We start from the raw sequence: 17,498 nt of genomic DNA, 5'->3' as shown, positions 1-17,498 counted from the left end.
TTTTTTACACAATTTAGGTCCCTTTTTTCTAAATGGAGTTTTCACAAAGTTTATTTGGAGGCTTCTCTGTTGGTTCACACTGCTTAAACAAACTAAGCTTTCACCAGTTTCCATTTAGACCTAAAAGACCATGACACCAAAATAGATACTGCAAACATCAAGGATCTCTCCTGGTTAATCTCAAGTTTAATGTCCTGATGGGTTTATTCTATTGCACCTGATATGTAGCCTACACTGTGTTTTGATACTGTTGTGGCAATATATTGTGTATGATAAGGCCTTTCCTGATATTTAGATTTGTTACTTCTTAACATCTTATCTACTTATCGATGTATTCACATGACATTGCTAGTTTTTGTTGGCCTTGATACTTCCGATAGTGTTGTGTTCGCGTGCATGTCTGTTTACATAATAACGTCACCAAAACATGATTTTCCCACAGCGTGGCGTTGGTATTTCAGCCTGACAATGAGACTCACAAATCAACTATCTTTCTTCAGAATCGCTTTAAGTGCCTAAGTAACACAGTATTGCTTTAACTGTATTCCTTAATACAGGCACAATGGTTTGCCTTTCTGTTTCGCTCTAAAAAAAAAACACAACTCATGTTTAAGGTTTTTTCTTTAACAGTACACATGACAAATAAACACTTTGATTTTGAGTTCTTACTGTAACAGGCTTAATTAACATGAGGCACTACTTTAATCTGTAATCCTGGACATAAACATAAATTGTGAATATTACCTATCTATTGTTATCCACAAAATCTCTCACTGTTTGGGATTTCCTTAAACCATTTATGTTTTTTTCAGGCATTTAGATTAGGGATAGACTGATTTATCATATTTCAGATTATCTGTGATTTTTTTTTTTAAACATCAGATTGCTGATAAAATAAATGTATTTAAAAATGTGTTAATTTGGCTCCAATGCAGCATCCTCTTTCACAATGTCTCATCCACAACACTATCTGATTGGTAACATGTCACAGTCAATAGCCTATAAACATTAAATAATCTGAATCTGCAAAATTAACTAAAATTGTAACATAAATGTGGTGGTGAGGAAATACGCAAGTAAACTGATTGTTCAAAATTTTGACACAAAGAGTTTCATTTTTGATGCAAATGAATATCGGTCCCAAATATCGAATTAAATGTCCTTGGTTTCAAATAATAAGTACTGGTTTCGGCACTGAAAAAGCCACATCAGTCAACCCCTAATTCAGATTGATGCTCTTTCAAAAAAGAGCTGAAACACTTGCACAATGACACCAGCTTTAACCTGGGACCTCCCAGTAGACTCCCGTCGTTTCCTTGAATCTTATCCAGTCACCCTACTGTATAATGAACTCAACTATTGCAGCAGGAATGCTATAAGAAACTTTCAAAAACAGAGAACTCAGTGGGAAGCTATCAAAGCGTCGGGTGTCCTCCTCACCTGGTGTCATCCCATTCGGGGCTGAGTCCGGTCAAAGAGCCGCGGGATTCTGAGACAAACTTGTAGACGACCAACAGGCAGTCTCGACACAGCTGGACCAGCCGGCGGCAGCACTGCAGCTCCTGGGGTGACACCACCTCGCTGCTCTTACTGAAGATGGTCTCCCACGATGAACTGGAGAGTAAACGAGCCAGCACACACACAGAGTGAAATTAAGCTGGCAGTCATACAAAAGCATACAGTGCATGTATATCACATCCATAGTCACATGCATAGACATATGTGTTGCTAATGTTTGGCTTTCAGGGGTGCATTTATATCCAAACACTCTCTCACACAGACATACAGGAAGACAGACAGATGCACGGAGAGGAAGGATGAAACAAGTCCAAGTACAGTTAACCCCCTTTACAACCCCGGACATACCCCTGACTGTGAGAGAGCTTCAACAACTGAGACACACAACTCCAGGGGGTATGTTTGATGTCTACCCTCTTTCACTCCTTGGGAGATGGGGAGGGGGCGCTTCCTCTGAAAGGGTTCAAAACTGTGTGTGTTTCCATTCTCTTCCTCTAAGTCGTTTTCAAAGCCTGTTGAATTCATCACCCACAATAGCTGCTGGGCCGTTTGATTGTTGTTAAGTCCCTTAGATAAAATATCAAACAAGAGACTGAGGAGGGTGGAGTGGCGGGGGCTTCACTCGGTTTGGAGAGTGTTTTCGGGGTCCACCGCTTCACTGTGGCAGCATGACACTGAGGCCCACTGTTGGGTTCATCCATGTTTAGGCCACGGCCTGTTGTTAGGGAGGGGCTGGGCGACAGGCTAGCAAGCTAGCTGGATCATCCCGTGCCGGCTGTGATCAAACAAAAGCTGCATGGGGCGCAGTGTGCTGGGGGGAGCTGAAGCTAGGCTAGGCTAATCCTCCCGGGCTTCTAACCCTCCATCCACCCTTTTCTCTACCCTTTTTTTACAATGTCTCATTTTCAATCACTCTCCTCTCCGTTTTTACTCTCTCACCTCGTCCCTCCCTTTTACTCCTTCCCCTTCATCTACATCACCAGCTCACTCCCTTCCTCACTCTCCCTCAATTACGACTGCCAAGGAAGTGAGGGAGGAGGACTGTGGACTTCAGTTACAGCCCCTGAGCCCTCTGTGTCAGGGGAAACACGGCCACTGAACAACTTAAGTGTAAAGAATATGAGGAGGACGAGATTCAAGAAGGTCACACCTTCATCACAGCCGAGATGAAAAGCTACCAGCGCAGCAGCTGTCTGCATGTCAGGGGTTGTATATATGTGTGTGTTGCACTGGGTGTGTGGCTCTGTTTGAGGGTGCTAATGTGTGAAGAAATAAGTGTGTGGAAACCGACTTCACGCATCTGAAGATGCCTCGCTGTGTGTGTCTGTCGTCTGTCTTTGAGAGAAGTAAAATATGTGTTCCAATGTGAATCACTGATGGGAAACAGCATTTCTGTGTGTGGGTGTGGGTGTGCATTTGTGTATCTCATCTGCTGTTTTGGGGCTTCTATAGCGACACGATCAAGTGGGCTGTCACTGCAGTGACTCATCTTGTAGGAAGTCACTCTCTGCCACATCAAAGCAGGAGGAAAAAGAACCCAAAAGAAAACTTCAAAGTATCTGATAACAAACTAAAGTGAAAGAACTAAAAGGCCTTCATTCACCTTCTTCCTGCTTCCATCCCTCCCTCTCTCTTTTTCCTGCTCTCACCTGTGAAAAAGCCCTGATTAACAGCAAAGATTTGTGACCTTAATTTGCACCCTGTCTCCACCGAGTAACATGTTTCTTTCATCCCCGAGAGCTTTCAGTAAAGTGCAGCGGGGTCTGGTTGGTCTGTCACTCATTCTCTGTCATTCAGCTACTGTTGCTTCCCCGCTTACACTGAATAAAAATACCAAATTGTCGCTGCTGTCACTGAAATTGATATATTGACGAACACTGGACTTGAGAACATGGGGAGTGTGAACTATGGAGAGGAAAGAGTGGCTTTAGCAATTGGTCTGCAGTGTGGTCTCCTGCTTGTGCTGATGTTGAGAGATTGTAGTCATGTTGCCATCAACAATTAGGAGCGTGTTTCTAACGGGCGTGTTTCCATCAATGTGCATTATTTCTATGTACATTTATTAGGTGTCACATTACAAAAGGTTGGTGGAAACTGCAGAATTTGATTCTGAGTGATTGTGCTCAATCAGAGATGAAGATTGAGACAGTTTCCTCATCACTCCGCACAGATCTAATGCAGCCTTCCTACCATTAACACATCAAATCAACACAAATGTAATATTTTCCGTCATATTTTCTACAGCATTTTTCACCGTTGCAGTTTGACAGGTGCTCTTTTGATGATGTCATCATGTTGCACCCTCTTCTTTGCGATGGTATAATGGTTTTCTGACCGCAGGATTGGTGTCACCTGCTGCCTATCGCGATCAAACAACTCTTAATTGCACAACAGTAGTGAATGGAAACAGTCATTTACATTTTCTTATTCCAATTTTTGAATTTAAATTCAATCATTATCTGTAGTCAGCCTTGTTCCAATGTTGAAAGTTTGTTGAAGTCTACAAAATATTTCTGGAGCTTCTCAGCAAAACAGCTAGCAGCATTCTCTTTCACTAACTTGTTTTAAAATGTAAAAAAGCAACCGGGAAAAAAAAAAAAAAAAAACATAACATGGCTTCATACAGGTCATTAGCATGATACAGCTCATAAATTGAACAGCATTTGAAACCCCCTTGCCTCGCACTTTTCTGATCTTACAGTTGTGAGATGCTTACAATTTCTGTAACTTTCTGAAATCAGAAATCAGCAAGGTTTGAACTCCTCTCTCAAACTCTTTTTTTTTTTTAACTCTTTGCAAGGATACATCTGTCATTTTTGTGTACAACACCATGATGCCTTTGAGGGGAGTCTGTCTGAATGTGTGCTCCCTTATCCCCATTTGTCCGTCCAGTGTGCCTTTCCCCTCTCTGTGATGGCAGGCTTTTCTCACTACCTGGGATTGTGACGTAGTCAGACAACATGCTGTACTAACTGATTAGTTTCAAGCATACCGCAGCCATCACAACTTCAACTCACAGCCTCGCTCAGGGTGGCCTACCCAGTGTTGGAGAAGCAGTTCCACAGGCCCTGGCCGTGACTCCAGAGTAGCCGGTTGAAGACACGGTTGAAGAGCCGATACAGGTGGAGACTGTCTACGTCTGGCTCCCTCCAGATCCGCTGCAGTGCTGACCGTACATTTGTACGTACAATATCCAACACCTGAGTGTCAGAGATAAAGGACAGGAGAGAGCAACAAAAGTTTAAACAAGTGTGTGATAATTAAGGAAATTAATGGTGGTAAAGGTGACAAGCATTCTAATTGAAATGCGTGAGTTGGTATTTGTTCCAACTGTGAGATTTCTTGCTCTGTTTTCTTAATTTTACCATAAAATTAGCAATCACAAAGGCTAATGCATTCACGGAGAAACAGAGAGCAAACTTGTTAATGCAAGCACAGACATACAGCCTGCTGTGTTTGTGTGTGTGTTGTGTGTGTGTGTGTGTGTTGTGTGTGTGTGTGGCAGGACAAAAAGTGCCAGGGCAGACAGCGGAGAGCATGGGAGAGGACTAATTGCTGCACCGACGTCAGTCTTGCAGAGAAGATGTCAGAAGTTCCCAGGCGGTCTGGGGACACCTGCACCAGCCTTCCATCTTCCCTTCTTTGTTTTCCCATCCCTCCCCACCTCACTGCCTTCTCTTCCTCCCCTTTTCTCTCTCTTTTCACCCCGCTCAGAGTGCAGCGCTGTGGCCCTTTTGACTTTGATTCCTCGCTCCTCATTACTGACGTGCCTCTCTGACTCAGTGTGTGTGTATGAGTTCGTGCCTGTTTGCGATGCATAGAGGCGAGATTTCCCTACAGCAATGTGAGGCGAGCGAGACACGCATCCACACTCAGACAAACTGATAGATGAGTAAACACACACACAGATATGTTTTGGTATGGTAATCAGATGGCAGAGCGGTGGGCGCTACATTCCTGACCTCTGCCTGCTGCTCATTAGGCTGCTCCACTCCAAATAAAACATCGGCTCGCAGCGCCACAGCCCACAACACAGCCGAGCATAGTGGAGCAGAAAGCGGTGGCTGAGAGATCACATCATTACTGACACGCCTACTGGATGCCATTTCACGTCTTGTCCCCCTCTTCTGTTTTGTTTACATCCTATTTGGTGTGTCTGCCTCTCACTGTCTGACATGATAATGATCCGCATGCTTGTATGATTTTGGGATTTTTTCTCTGATGTTTGATTTGGGGATCATTTGTCATGTTTTAAAAAGTTGTTCAAAAACATTTGAAGGCACAGGTATCAGTGGTGACATTTTTCGGTTTTGACAGCATACACTCTATAGGCTGACCGTACAGAGGCAGGCAATATATACAACTTTAGACCATTTTTAAGACTTTCACTATTAACATATCTCTGACAATAGTGTCTGAGAGTTTCACTATTGTTTATTATTAACAAGTAAAGTCAAACTATGAAATGTATATGTCATATATCATGTCTTACATATGTCTTGCCTTATATCTCACATATACACCAGCATCTTGCCCATCAATGGCAAAAAAGTTGTTTTCTATATGTGTTTAATTAAAGTTAAGAGTTTGTAATTCCCTGGAAAATGCTAAAAAATAATTTTAAAAAACCCTGCATTTGGAGGCCTCTCGATTTTATGATACTGTGATTGATGTTTAAAACGTAGAGAAAAGATAAAGAAAGTGCTGAGTGTTTTGGGTGCCAGGCCCTGTGGATTACTGCACAAAACACAAGTTAATAACTAAGATACAGCTTCATGCCTTGAAACCAGGTCATATTTTATGTTGAAAATATTTTCTGGTTTTCCCTCTGCTGTCCTCCATCTGCTTTGCAACCCAGACAGACCACTAGCTCTGCTAAAGTAACTGCTAAGCAACGTCCCAATGAACAATTAATGAAAAAGCTCAGGTGTTCTCACTCAGATAACACTCAGATACCTGATCTTCTGCAGTTCAGGACTGCAACACTTCCCTTACAGCTGTCCAATTTCCTCCAGTATTCCTTTTCTTTGTTGGATTAACTTTTACTATCTTATTTTATGATCTAGAGTGAAGCAGTGACTTTTGATCAAGATGTTCGAGATAACATGAAAGTAAAAGTTTTTGCCACATATTTTGCTGATACCTATGGCCTGGTGCTAGATGAGGTCGCTGGTAAATTGACTCAAATATCTTGTGCTCTGATTCCGACTAACCTTCCGTTGTTTGGTAGAGTCCAGCTTCACTAGCCAATAAGAGGCCACCTTTGATTTATGGTATTTCCAGTTGTCGAGGATCTGTGGACAAAAAGAAAAAAATAACCTTTAAAAAATGCACAAAACTTTAGTTTTAGTACAGACCACCACTCCTTCTATTCAAAAAAGACCCTAGACCTCATTTCCACTGTCACACATTCTTTTTTTACACTTCAGCCCAGACGTGTATCTGTAACATTGCTGGGGTTATCCATCTGTTAATGTAAAGGGGTTTCTGGCTTTCACACAGATGGCCCCTTAGTTTCATGTCTGGACATGATAGAACTATTACATATAGATGTTGCAATTCTTGTACAATATTGGACATCTGGCACCTGATAACAACGCAGGAGATACGATGTTAACTGCAACACATCTGGTTATTTTGTCTTCAGTGTGTAAGGATAATCAGACTAAGCCTTCAAATAATATCGCAATCGGCTTACTGTAAATCATTAAGAAAATATGAAATTGGTTGGAACCACTGACATGATCATTTGGAGTTTGTGACAAGATACTTTTCGATGTATTTGGGCTGATCGCTGATGGTCGATTAATACATTTTCAATTGGTTAAATTTTTAAGAGCAATTAACAAATGATTAATTATCAACATCTCCACTCGTGATTGCTTTGGACATTATATAATTTTACTGACATGTCATTATTTTTATTTACATTTGATCCATGTAAAAGTAGTAATTAACTCTGGGTACTGGGACAGGGATTCAAAGTGGCTCTGAATGGAAAAAATATCTTCAAACATGCTATCAACACCTAATATGTGGCATCCATTTAAAGAATATAGCACTTGTGTGCAAAAGACTTTTGTGTGGTATCTTTGCTTAGTCAAATTTAACTGCAGCACAACTCAGGGATAGTAAAAAAGAATTTTGTTGTGATATCTGCTTTTTAGCAGAAAAAAAAAACATGTTTTGCAGGTGTGACAAAAATCCTTGGGGCATGTGTCGTTATGCTCAAAAGCTGTGCTGGATATTCCCATGCACTTGCTCCTAGTGCCAACATCACTGTGTACCTACAGGCACTGTTATTGTTGCTCTGTTGACTTAGTCTACATCTCCCCACTGGTGCACATAAACCTCTCACGTAGCATGCTAGATCCCTTGCAAACAGTGCTCCCACTGGGAAGCTCCAGTGTAAACTTTATGTTTACTCACACACACACACACACACACACACACACACACACACACACACACACACACACACACACACACACACACACACAGACACACACACACACAAGCACAAAAAAAACAATCCATGAGGAATCACAGATACAGAGCTAAGGTATACAGTGAACACTTTCATTCACAGAAAGTTGCATGTTTGCTTGTTAAGTATTCTCTTTCAATACGATCTTTATGAACCTTGTCTAGTGAGTTGCGTTCATTTTGTCACATTTGTTTCATACATACACAGATTACCCTCAATTAAAGCACAACAAAACACACTTGATGCATTCCATCTCTCAGCGGCCCCAACTGCGACAAAAAAGCAGGTTTAGAGTGAAAGATAAGGGAGACAATTACTCGGATACAAACACATCATTAGTCCAATTAGACCTCAACTTTAAATCATGAACAACATAAATTGACAAAGACTGTTTTCCTGCCAAGCGAATGCTACTTCTCTCCTGAGGCAAGGAGCGAACAGTACAGGTGCAGTTGCTCATCTGTGTTTCCATGGTGTTCTCATTAGGGTTCGTTAACAGTACAGGTGTGGTGGTAATTGTCTCTCACGACCTCGGCACACCCAGAGGCCACGCACACACACAAACTGTGTTCGCTGTTCTTGTGAGGACGTTGTATGGGCTTACATGAATTACTTGGTGGCTTGCCCTAGCTTAACCTTAATCATAACATGCTTTACTCTGAGCCTCACAGAAGGAAGAAATGTTCATAACAAAATCAATACTAAGGATCTTTTTTTGAAGATGTTTCAGAATAACAAAGGGTAAGAGCTTGGCAGGCTGTAAACTTGTCTCAAAATGGCCTGACTACAAAACTGTGATACAGACAGCAGCAAGACAGCATGCCTTGTTTCTGTTTGCTGTGCTAACACACACAGCCTCTTTGCTGAAAGTTAGCAAAGTCAGCTAAACTACTTTTGAAACAGACAGTGCTACAACCTCCTTTAATACCATCCAGTGGGACTGACTCTTGGGCTGACAGTGCTGTCAGCAGCCAGGGAGAAGATATGCTACATGGTGCAGAGGGATTTTTATAACTAAACAAACATTTTTTGTTTATTTGACTGTGTGGGAATATGATATCACAGACTATGAACAGAGGCATTAAATCATGAGTCTTACTGACAAATTAAAATAACTAGTGATGCAACTCCTTGGGTTTCTCAGACCATGTTGAGTGGCTCGTATCTGGTGTTTCAATAGATGCCTCTTTGTGACTATTAAATGCAGCACTGCAGAGTCAAACCTTACAAAGCATCCAGCTATCCAGCCACTTCACCCACTGGCTTTTTAAAGTAAAGCAGCCACCTGAGAGAGTGACCTCTACCTTGCACCCACATGTGACCTAAATAAATAAATAACGATTTTCGTGCTATAAACTTCCCTCGAAGCCAACAGAAAACATTTTCGGTCCATTGAACATTGATGTTGTTTTCGTGGTATTTCTGTCACTGGTCACCCTGGTGAAGAAGGTGGAGTCTGACCGGCTGCTGTCCTTTCAGCACTGCAGGAGCTGTGGTGCTGAAAGGACAGCTGGTTGTGAGGACAGTGATGGCTGTAACAGAGGTCAGAATTCGTGCAGACTGGATGGATAGACTCTCTCATAGTACTCTTGTGTCGCTGATGTGTTGCTTATGGTGTGAACTCAAGGTGAGCCTCTGCCTTTCTTTATAATATCCATTTCAGCTTTTCTCTTGGAATTTTCTATTTTCCATACATGAAATAAAGATGTTCGGAGAATGCATGAACGAACCCTACATTGAAGAGTTGAATAGCCCACAATAAAGTAATACACAGGTTTTCTTGCTGCTGAGAGTTACTAGTTAACTTGTGTGCTTTCAATAGAACATCCATAATTACATGTAATTACATTACGCACATGTATAGGCTCAGGATGTTACTGTCAGCCATAAGAGACAATTCTTCTATTGTTTGTGCAGTACTATTTTAGAAAAACACACATTCAGGCAAAAGCTTTAGTACTAGCAGAAACACACATAAAAACACCAAATGCAAGGGCACAGAGATCTGACCAGAAACAGGAGGCACTGATTAATACAAAGGAGCGGTGGGGAATAGCGCGCAGCTGCAAAATGACCGACAGGTTGTCACTGGGGTCGTTTGAAAGACAATGGGAGCCAAGCCAGAGCGGACAGGCTATTGTAGAGGGAGGTGAGGAGGTCTCTTTTAGTTAGGCTGCAGAGTGACCGCACCTGGCCACAGAGGGGGTTCTGGGAATACAGTAGTTCTGGATTTCTGGCCAACACACCAATTTCTTTTTGTTCATTTCAGTCTTCTTGTTATGTTACTTTGTCACATGTTTACACTGTTTTGGCCTCTGAATCTGAAACATTTTGACACACACCAAGATACACATTGGGGTATTGTAAAAGGTAGCACACATACACACACAATAGCAATATGTACCAACCTCATCGAGCACAGAATCAGCCTCCTCCTCCGTTTTGCCAGGAAACCTGATCCTCATGGCAGTGAGGGCTGCCAGAGTCTGACGCACCAGCTCAGCCTCCTGCTCTTTACTCCTCAGGTTTATTAGTGGATCACCCTACACATGGACACACACGCACACTCAATACTGTACAATCATATCACAACTGTACACCACTACACCTAGATTAAGAAAGGTAGATTTACTTACTTAAGGGCTGAGATTACTCATTATTTCATTATTAAATACAAATTAAGACATTTTTTTGTGTTAGACCATTTTATCAAAGTCCTCTTAGGCTAGCTTTGCCATTTAATTTTAGGCTAATGAGACCAGGCCCCCATTTAAATGAATGGGGAGAGAGCTCGAACTTTCAGTGATCACTGGACATACTGCAGGTATAGAGTCACCAGTCCAATCAGATTTTTTTTTAAAATGCTACCAAGTTTGGGAATGTTGCCCCAAAATAAGATTTAAAACACTTTCTTTCCATTGATTATATTTCTACTATGCAATTGCATAGTAGAAATGAGACCAACTTCTTTTATAGCTCAATCCATCCTTCTGGGTGATCCTGTACATTCATCCTCTTCCATTCTTATCAAAATCAATCAAAACTGTTGTGAATCTCAACTGTGCACTTACATCATTACAGTCTTATTGGCTGATATGTCTTTCAAGTTTGGCTGTGACAAAGCAGGTGATTGGCTTTTGAGGGAAAGAGGTGGGGTGTGTCATATAACCTCCATCTTTGGTGTTGTGGAGTTGCATTTGTCTCCTCTCTTATTCACACGTGAGTATTTATTAACATGTCAAAACAATGTGCGCAGGGTGTAATGTGTTAAGACTGTATAATGTATATCAGTCAATATTATTTCAAATCATCAGGAGCACTTTAAATTGCACAGGCTCATTAATTTATGACCTTGCTGCTACCTCTTATAGTCACAGATCATTATTTTCTTTCTACAGCAGTTCACCCAGAGCAGTATTAGTAAAATCATCTTTGTATAAAAATAACCTCCTGAAAAATGCTACTTTATTATATTCTTTGAGATGCTAGATCCAATTTGACATTTTTTATGCAGGTGTGCGAGATGATTAAAAAGGAGAAATTCTCCTGTCACTTTGAATATATGTGTGTCAGGACATAAGCATATAACCAGTGCCCTCAATGGCCTTTATTAGTATAAAAAGATCTATTCTCAGCGTTAAGAACTATTCTGCCTCATTTCACTTCGTTCCACTGTATCCAAAGGTTACGAGCATACTTGTTAACAGAGAAGCGTAATGGAGGAGGCAGGCAGAAAGCAACAGATGGCAACATAATAAAAGATCATTGTGGTGGGCTACAGTAGGCCTATACAGTATTGAAGGAGCTACTTAAGAGATTCCTTGTGGGCCTGAATACAATATATGTCGCAGGAGGAGAAAAGCAGAGGGGAAAGGTAAAAGCTATGGTGGCAGACAAAGTAAATTTGTACATTTGGTGAGATAGAATTGAAAAGTAATTCTCGACTGTTTACTTCAAACCTAGCTGGAGTAGTGGATCAGCAGAGGATTGCCATGTCGAAAAATGACAGCTTGACTATTTGAAAATAAATTCAGCATACTCTCTCTGTCTCTGTGACTGACGTCTTATATAACACACTCTGAATTATAAAGAGCGGAGCCTGAATTGAGCATCTTACTATGTGCGAGTGGATGGTCCCCAGGCTGTTGCTGTGAGGCACGCGGTGGGCGGAGCCACTGCGACTCAGCGAGTGAGAGCGCAGCGTGGCGGAGCTCGGCCTGACGAGAGGAGTGGCCATGGGAACTGCGGGAAATGGCCTGCTGGACAACGCCCGCACCTCACTGGGCGATGAGAGTGAAGAGATTGAGCGAGGGCAGGAGATGGAGCGCCTGATTGGACCGGAAGCGGAGGGGGTGGGGCTGGTTTTGAGCGACTTGATTGGAGGTTTCCAGTGAATGCGACCTGTAGAGAAAGAGGAAAAGATTGAAGGAGAGGGGAAGGGGGCTGACACTGACTCACTGTCACACTACAATTTCTTTTCATCCGTGATCCTGTCTCAGTGCCCCAGTCACTGTCAAACTCTCCTCTCTGCTTTCCATCCGGTGCCGAGTGGCTCTGGAGATGAAGTGTGGCGTTAAAACTCCAATCGCCTCATGCACACTCTGGCACAGTGGCACAGTGGCCCGGTGAGTGTGTTCTATTAACGGTCGCAGCATGTGTAGGCGAAACCAAAATCTAAACAGTGGTCCTGTTTGGTTGTGGGATGAATCAAAGAGCAGCTCTCTCGCTCTCATATACACACACGTAAATACAACGAAAAATGAAGCTGAAAACCCACAGTGACACTCTCCATCACCCTTGACTTTCCTCCAGATTGACTACTAGCCAGTGTATTAGTCTGTTTTCTATTCCTGCAGCGTGTCTGTGTGTGTGTGACATAAAGTGTGCACAAAAGTGATTATATGTGTCAGTCCGTCTGTGAGAGAGTGTGTGTTTGTGTATGTGGCTGCTGAACCTTTCGAGGTTTGGACATTGCCAAATGAGAGCATTATGGGGCTTAGTCCGAGCAGCTCTTCGGTGGCTTGGTATGGAGTAGGGCTTGGCAGGGTTGCTGTTCTCTGTACACATGCACACGCACACACACACACACACACACACACACACACACACACACACACACACACACACACACACACACAGAGTCCAATAGTTGGGCTTTTTCATGAGTTCGTCTCTTATTTTGTGATAAATGGAATGTGCTCATGCAAGGGTCCTCTCTACTGAGCAGTAAAAGCGGCAGCCCACAATGCAACCAGGGACTTTTTTCTTTCCAAGGTCGGCAGCTGTGAAGGGTGCCCTCTTTCTCACTTCAGAGAGCTGAAAGTGAGTTGATGTATGTGACTAATTTGTGGGAATGCTTGACACTTATCACTCTCGCTATAAAACAGCGAATATTTAAGCATTAAACTCAAGGTGTTTTCAAGGTAAACAACAAGAAAAGGACTTTTTTCTCTCCCTTTCAATCAGATGCAGCCTTCTCACTTTTCTTTCCTCAAGTGCTCTTCAGTACCTTGACATCTTTGTGTGTGTGTGTGTGTGTGTGTGTGTGTGTGTGTGTGTGTGTGTGTGTGTGTGTGTGTGTGTGCGCATGATGTGTCTGTCCAGCTAGAGTATGAAACTAGGAATCTCCTTTACTTAGAAACTTAGAAAAAAAGAGCCGACAGCCATGGTCACCCTGCTTACACTAGGGGTGCAAAGAACAATATGACATTTACTCTTATGGCCACCAAAACATCCATGACCAGAAACTCTTCATTTATTGTCATAAATAGACAGAAAAGCATGAAATCCTTACATGTAAGGAGCAGTATCCTGCATATGTTTGAAATTTTGGCTTGAAATATGACAGAATTGAACTGACAATTAATCGACTAGTTGTTGCAGCTCCCGCATACACTAATTAAAAACCAGTGATCTACTACCATTTCATCACATCAATTAGGTACATAAATACTGGCGGGCTGATGAACATCTGTAATGTAGCACCTGCTGCCTCACACTAGCCCAGGTTTGCAGCTGGGAGAGTATCTGCGTATTCATTGTATGTACTGATCAAAGCAAAACTCTCACCGATTGTATTTTAAAAAGTGTCTGCGCATGTGCATGTATATGGAAATGTGTTCTGTACCGCTATGAAGAATTTTCAAACTGTATAAATGTAGAAAGTATACCAGGCTGGAGTGCATGTCATGTGCTTGGAGCATCACGGTATCAATTTCAGTTTCCTTATTGCATCATTTTAATCATTCACACTCGCTATCTCTCCTGTCTGCTCTTGTCGTCAGACAAAAATGGAAATGGGGAAGAAAATGCTACCAAGTTTGTCTCTGTAACTGAGACATCTGCTGTAATAAGATTGAGAGGTCAAGCTAAAAAACAGAGAAAAAAACAGGGCAGGAAGGAGAGAGACCACACAGACATACAGAGGAGAGAGCAAACAAAGTCAAGAAAGGCAAGGGGGGGAGAGGAAAGGAAAGGAAAGGAAAGGAAAGGAAAGTCCCTGTCAAACCTCAGCGCTCCAACTCCCTAATAAAGACATACTTGGACACTTTTATGTATCCTGCTGCTTTACCTGCGCGCTCGGCCAAGTTCTTCTCCTTGCTTTCCCCAAGGTCGTAGGAAACTTTCTTCTCCCTCTTCTCTCCACCTCTTCCGCCCCCTCTTCCTCCTCCTCCTGCTTTCCTCCTGTCCTCGTCTTCTTCTTCCGATGAGGAGCACGAGTTATCGGCGCTGCTGCCGCTGGTGAAGTCGGCCAGGTAGTCGGGTCGTTGACGTCTTGGTGTCTGACTGCATTCTGGCATAGCGGTCAAGGTCTGGCGGGGACAAAGATAGAGATGCAGTATGTGTATGTATGCAGAATTCTTACACATACTGTAATTAATTATATAATAAACAGATTTGTGCAGGTATACACGTAAGAAATTAAACATACGCTCTTTCTCTCCTTCTTCTTTTATCCTCATGGGACCTTCCACTAACCCTAAACCGTCCAAAATTACCTCATTTTAGAAAAACGTCCTCCTTCCAAACTCAAACAGCCTCCCACAAGGACATAAGTACAATAATAAACACACACACACACACATACACACACACTCACATACACACAAACCACTTATACATAAAGACACCGAGATGTTGTCAACCTTCCCCAGCCTCTCTTCAACCTCGGCCCATTACCATCTGTCACTTGGAGACCTGGTGGTGACATAGCTTGCTCACGTGCCCACAAGTTTGTTTGTCTGCATGCCGGCTCATTATGCACAGATACGCAATTAGACATGCACTCCTTTAAAAGTCATGTTGTAACTATGAAGAGGAACACGAGTGGCTTCGTACCTTGAATAAATTGGATGGGACTGGATTGGTAAAGGTTAAATTCAAAGGAATAGCTTCTTAGCATATTGAATGTTTATATATCTGAAGGTTTGGGCACAAAGTTTGTTGGATGATATTCAAAACTTCTAATCTCAGCAAAGTAAAAATGACAGACTCCTGCACACATGAAGTCATCTGATTCATCAAAACACAACCGCCTTGGTGTTTTTTTTTTAGGTAAGGGTTCATTAAGTTGAGTGTCTATTTCACATCCTGGAAGGGGACACGCTGAAGCATTAATAAAGCATTTAAACATCTGTTATTCAACGGTTAGCTCGGCCAGCACTGTCAGGCCGCCCAAATTAATAGGCAGGAAGTGATCACAGGGCTTACACAGTCACCGCTGGGTAGCTGTGTGGGTGAGTGATAGAGGAGGATAGAGACAGAGAGAGATTAAATACATGAGAGGGAAATAAAAGAGGAAGATGGGAACATCAGATTGATGGGGAGAGAAATAAAGAGGAGGACAAGGTGAGTCTTGAGTATGGGAGATGGAGAGAGGAGGCATTGAATAGACAGAGTAAACGGAAATGAACACTGAGAGAGGGAGAGAAAAGGACGCTGAACATACGAGTGGAGACAGGAACAGACAGTGGATAAACAGTGGGGAGCAAGGCAAAGAGAGAAGGCCAGACATTGAACAGATGAGGGGAGACAAAGTGAAGAGGGAGTGAGAGAGAGAGGGGGGGTAAGAGTGAAAAGACAGAGGAAGACAATGAAAGAAACAACTAAATAAGGGGAAAAAGAAAGAATGCACTTGCTAGCTCTCCCTCCTCCCCCCATTTCACCTCCTGCCTTCCTTCCTTTCTACCTCTCCATCTATATCGCCCTTCCTTCCCTTAAAATCCTGTCTCTAATCCCTTCGCCTCACTTCTCTCTTGTAGCTTTCGCACACTCGTTGGTTCAGTTTCACCAGATGGCTTGTGAGCACTGCACCCGGAGGAGTGAATCTATCCGTCACAGTTCTTTCTTACCCCCCCTGCTCTCAACGTCTCTCTCAGCACACTCAGCCGCGGCAACATCGAAACTGACGGGGCCCAAATTAATTTGGACAACAGTGATTGTGTCTGAACAACTCCTCATTCCGGCTAAGGCCCCTCTAATGCAGCGCTCAACTGCCCTGTCGAGTCCCTAACATACTCTTTGAGTGTTCCAGCCAATTTAGCCCTCGAGTGAGGGATGGATGTAGATGTGTGGGGAGAGAAAAAAAAGGGGGGGATGGGGAGGTGAAGTGAGGTGGGTGAAGCAAGGTGATGGAGGGAGTAATGTGCTGTCGTGGGAAATCGAGGGGGCGTATAGGTGTAGGTGACAGAGAGAAAGAGAGGGAGATCGACAGAAAGAAAGATAGCACGGAGGGAGCGAGAGAGACAGCCTGACAGCTGTCCCCTTGGGGAGTTGGGTCTTTTCTTTGGGTCTTTTTCTGATTCTTTTCTTTCTCACCCAGCCACCTGCCCCCCCCCCCCCTTTATTTTTCTCAATCACGTCCTGTGTGCTTTCTGTGGGCGTTAGCTCCAGGCATCTGCCTACCTGCCTGTCCCCTCCCTCCATCTTTCTCTCTCTGACACTCTTCTTTTGGCACTTTCTTTTAGGTCCCTTGAGGCATGTGGCCCTTATTCCACCTCCCCTCACCTGGTTTCTCTCCCCTCTGCCCCTCTCACCCACCTTAGGGCCTCGTTGCCTGGAGGACTTGCCCATCAGCTTCTCGTCGTCCAGTTCACATTGCTCCAGCAGATCCAAGATGTCCTCCTCCTATAACACATACCGAAAACACAAGATAAATGAGAACAAGCAGACGGTGGTGATTTTTTTTGTTACATACAAGCGTGAGGCTAATGGGGTAGTTAAATCCTGATTATACACTGATAAGAAATAATTATGATTTGATGTTTCTTATGTTTCATTACACTGAGGTCAAAATAAGGTATGAGAAAATAAGAAAAAGTTGGACTTCACAGGCGTATTATGTGCGTTATCTAGGGGTTAAATAAAGGCCCTGGCTGAACAGAGCATTGCTATTTGGCAGCAGTTATAGAGGCTGGATTTGGAAAAGGCAGCTTCACGGCCATCGCCAATATGCTGGGGCCTTGGCCATTTGGCCACAGCTGAAATGCAGGCA

General features: G+C 43.0%; 1 protein-coding gene across 5 annotated transcripts in view; it reads right to left on the bottom strand.

The window, feature by feature from the left end:
* Positions 1 to 17,498, bottom strand: part of ttll7 (tubulin tyrosine ligase-like family, member 7) — a 73,596-nt gene that overhangs the window by 7,215 nt on the left and 48,883 nt on the right. For all 5 annotated transcript variants that reach the window (XR_005077881.1, XM_037115521.1, XM_037115524.1 and 2 more), the window contains exons 14-20: positions 17,045 to 17,131; positions 14,577 to 14,817; positions 12,123 to 12,406; positions 10,414 to 10,548; positions 6,732 to 6,812; positions 4,558 to 4,718; positions 1,441 to 1,614 (exon numbers count right to left, since the gene is read on the bottom strand). Coding sequence is in view for 4 of the 5 variants with exons in the window: in XM_037115521.1 (XP_036971416.1) it covers positions 1,441 to 1,614; positions 4,558 to 4,718; positions 6,732 to 6,812; positions 10,414 to 10,548; positions 12,123 to 12,406; positions 14,577 to 14,817; positions 17,045 to 17,131 (1,163 nt within the window). In the remaining variant the exon portion in view is untranslated. The remainder of the gene's footprint in view (positions 1 to 1,440; positions 1,615 to 4,557; positions 4,719 to 6,731; positions 6,813 to 10,413; positions 10,549 to 12,122; positions 12,407 to 14,576; positions 14,818 to 17,044; positions 17,132 to 17,498) is intronic.

The sequence above is a fragment of the Acanthopagrus latus genome, chromosome 11 (assembly GCF_904848185.1).
Source record: "Acanthopagrus latus isolate v.2019 chromosome 11, fAcaLat1.1, whole genome shotgun sequence".
NCBI lineage: Eukaryota > Metazoa > Chordata > Actinopteri > Spariformes > Sparidae > Acanthopagrus > Acanthopagrus latus.
The sequence above is the reverse complement of the archived record's forward strand: the minus strand, read 5'-3'. Positions and strand labels throughout refer to the sequence as shown.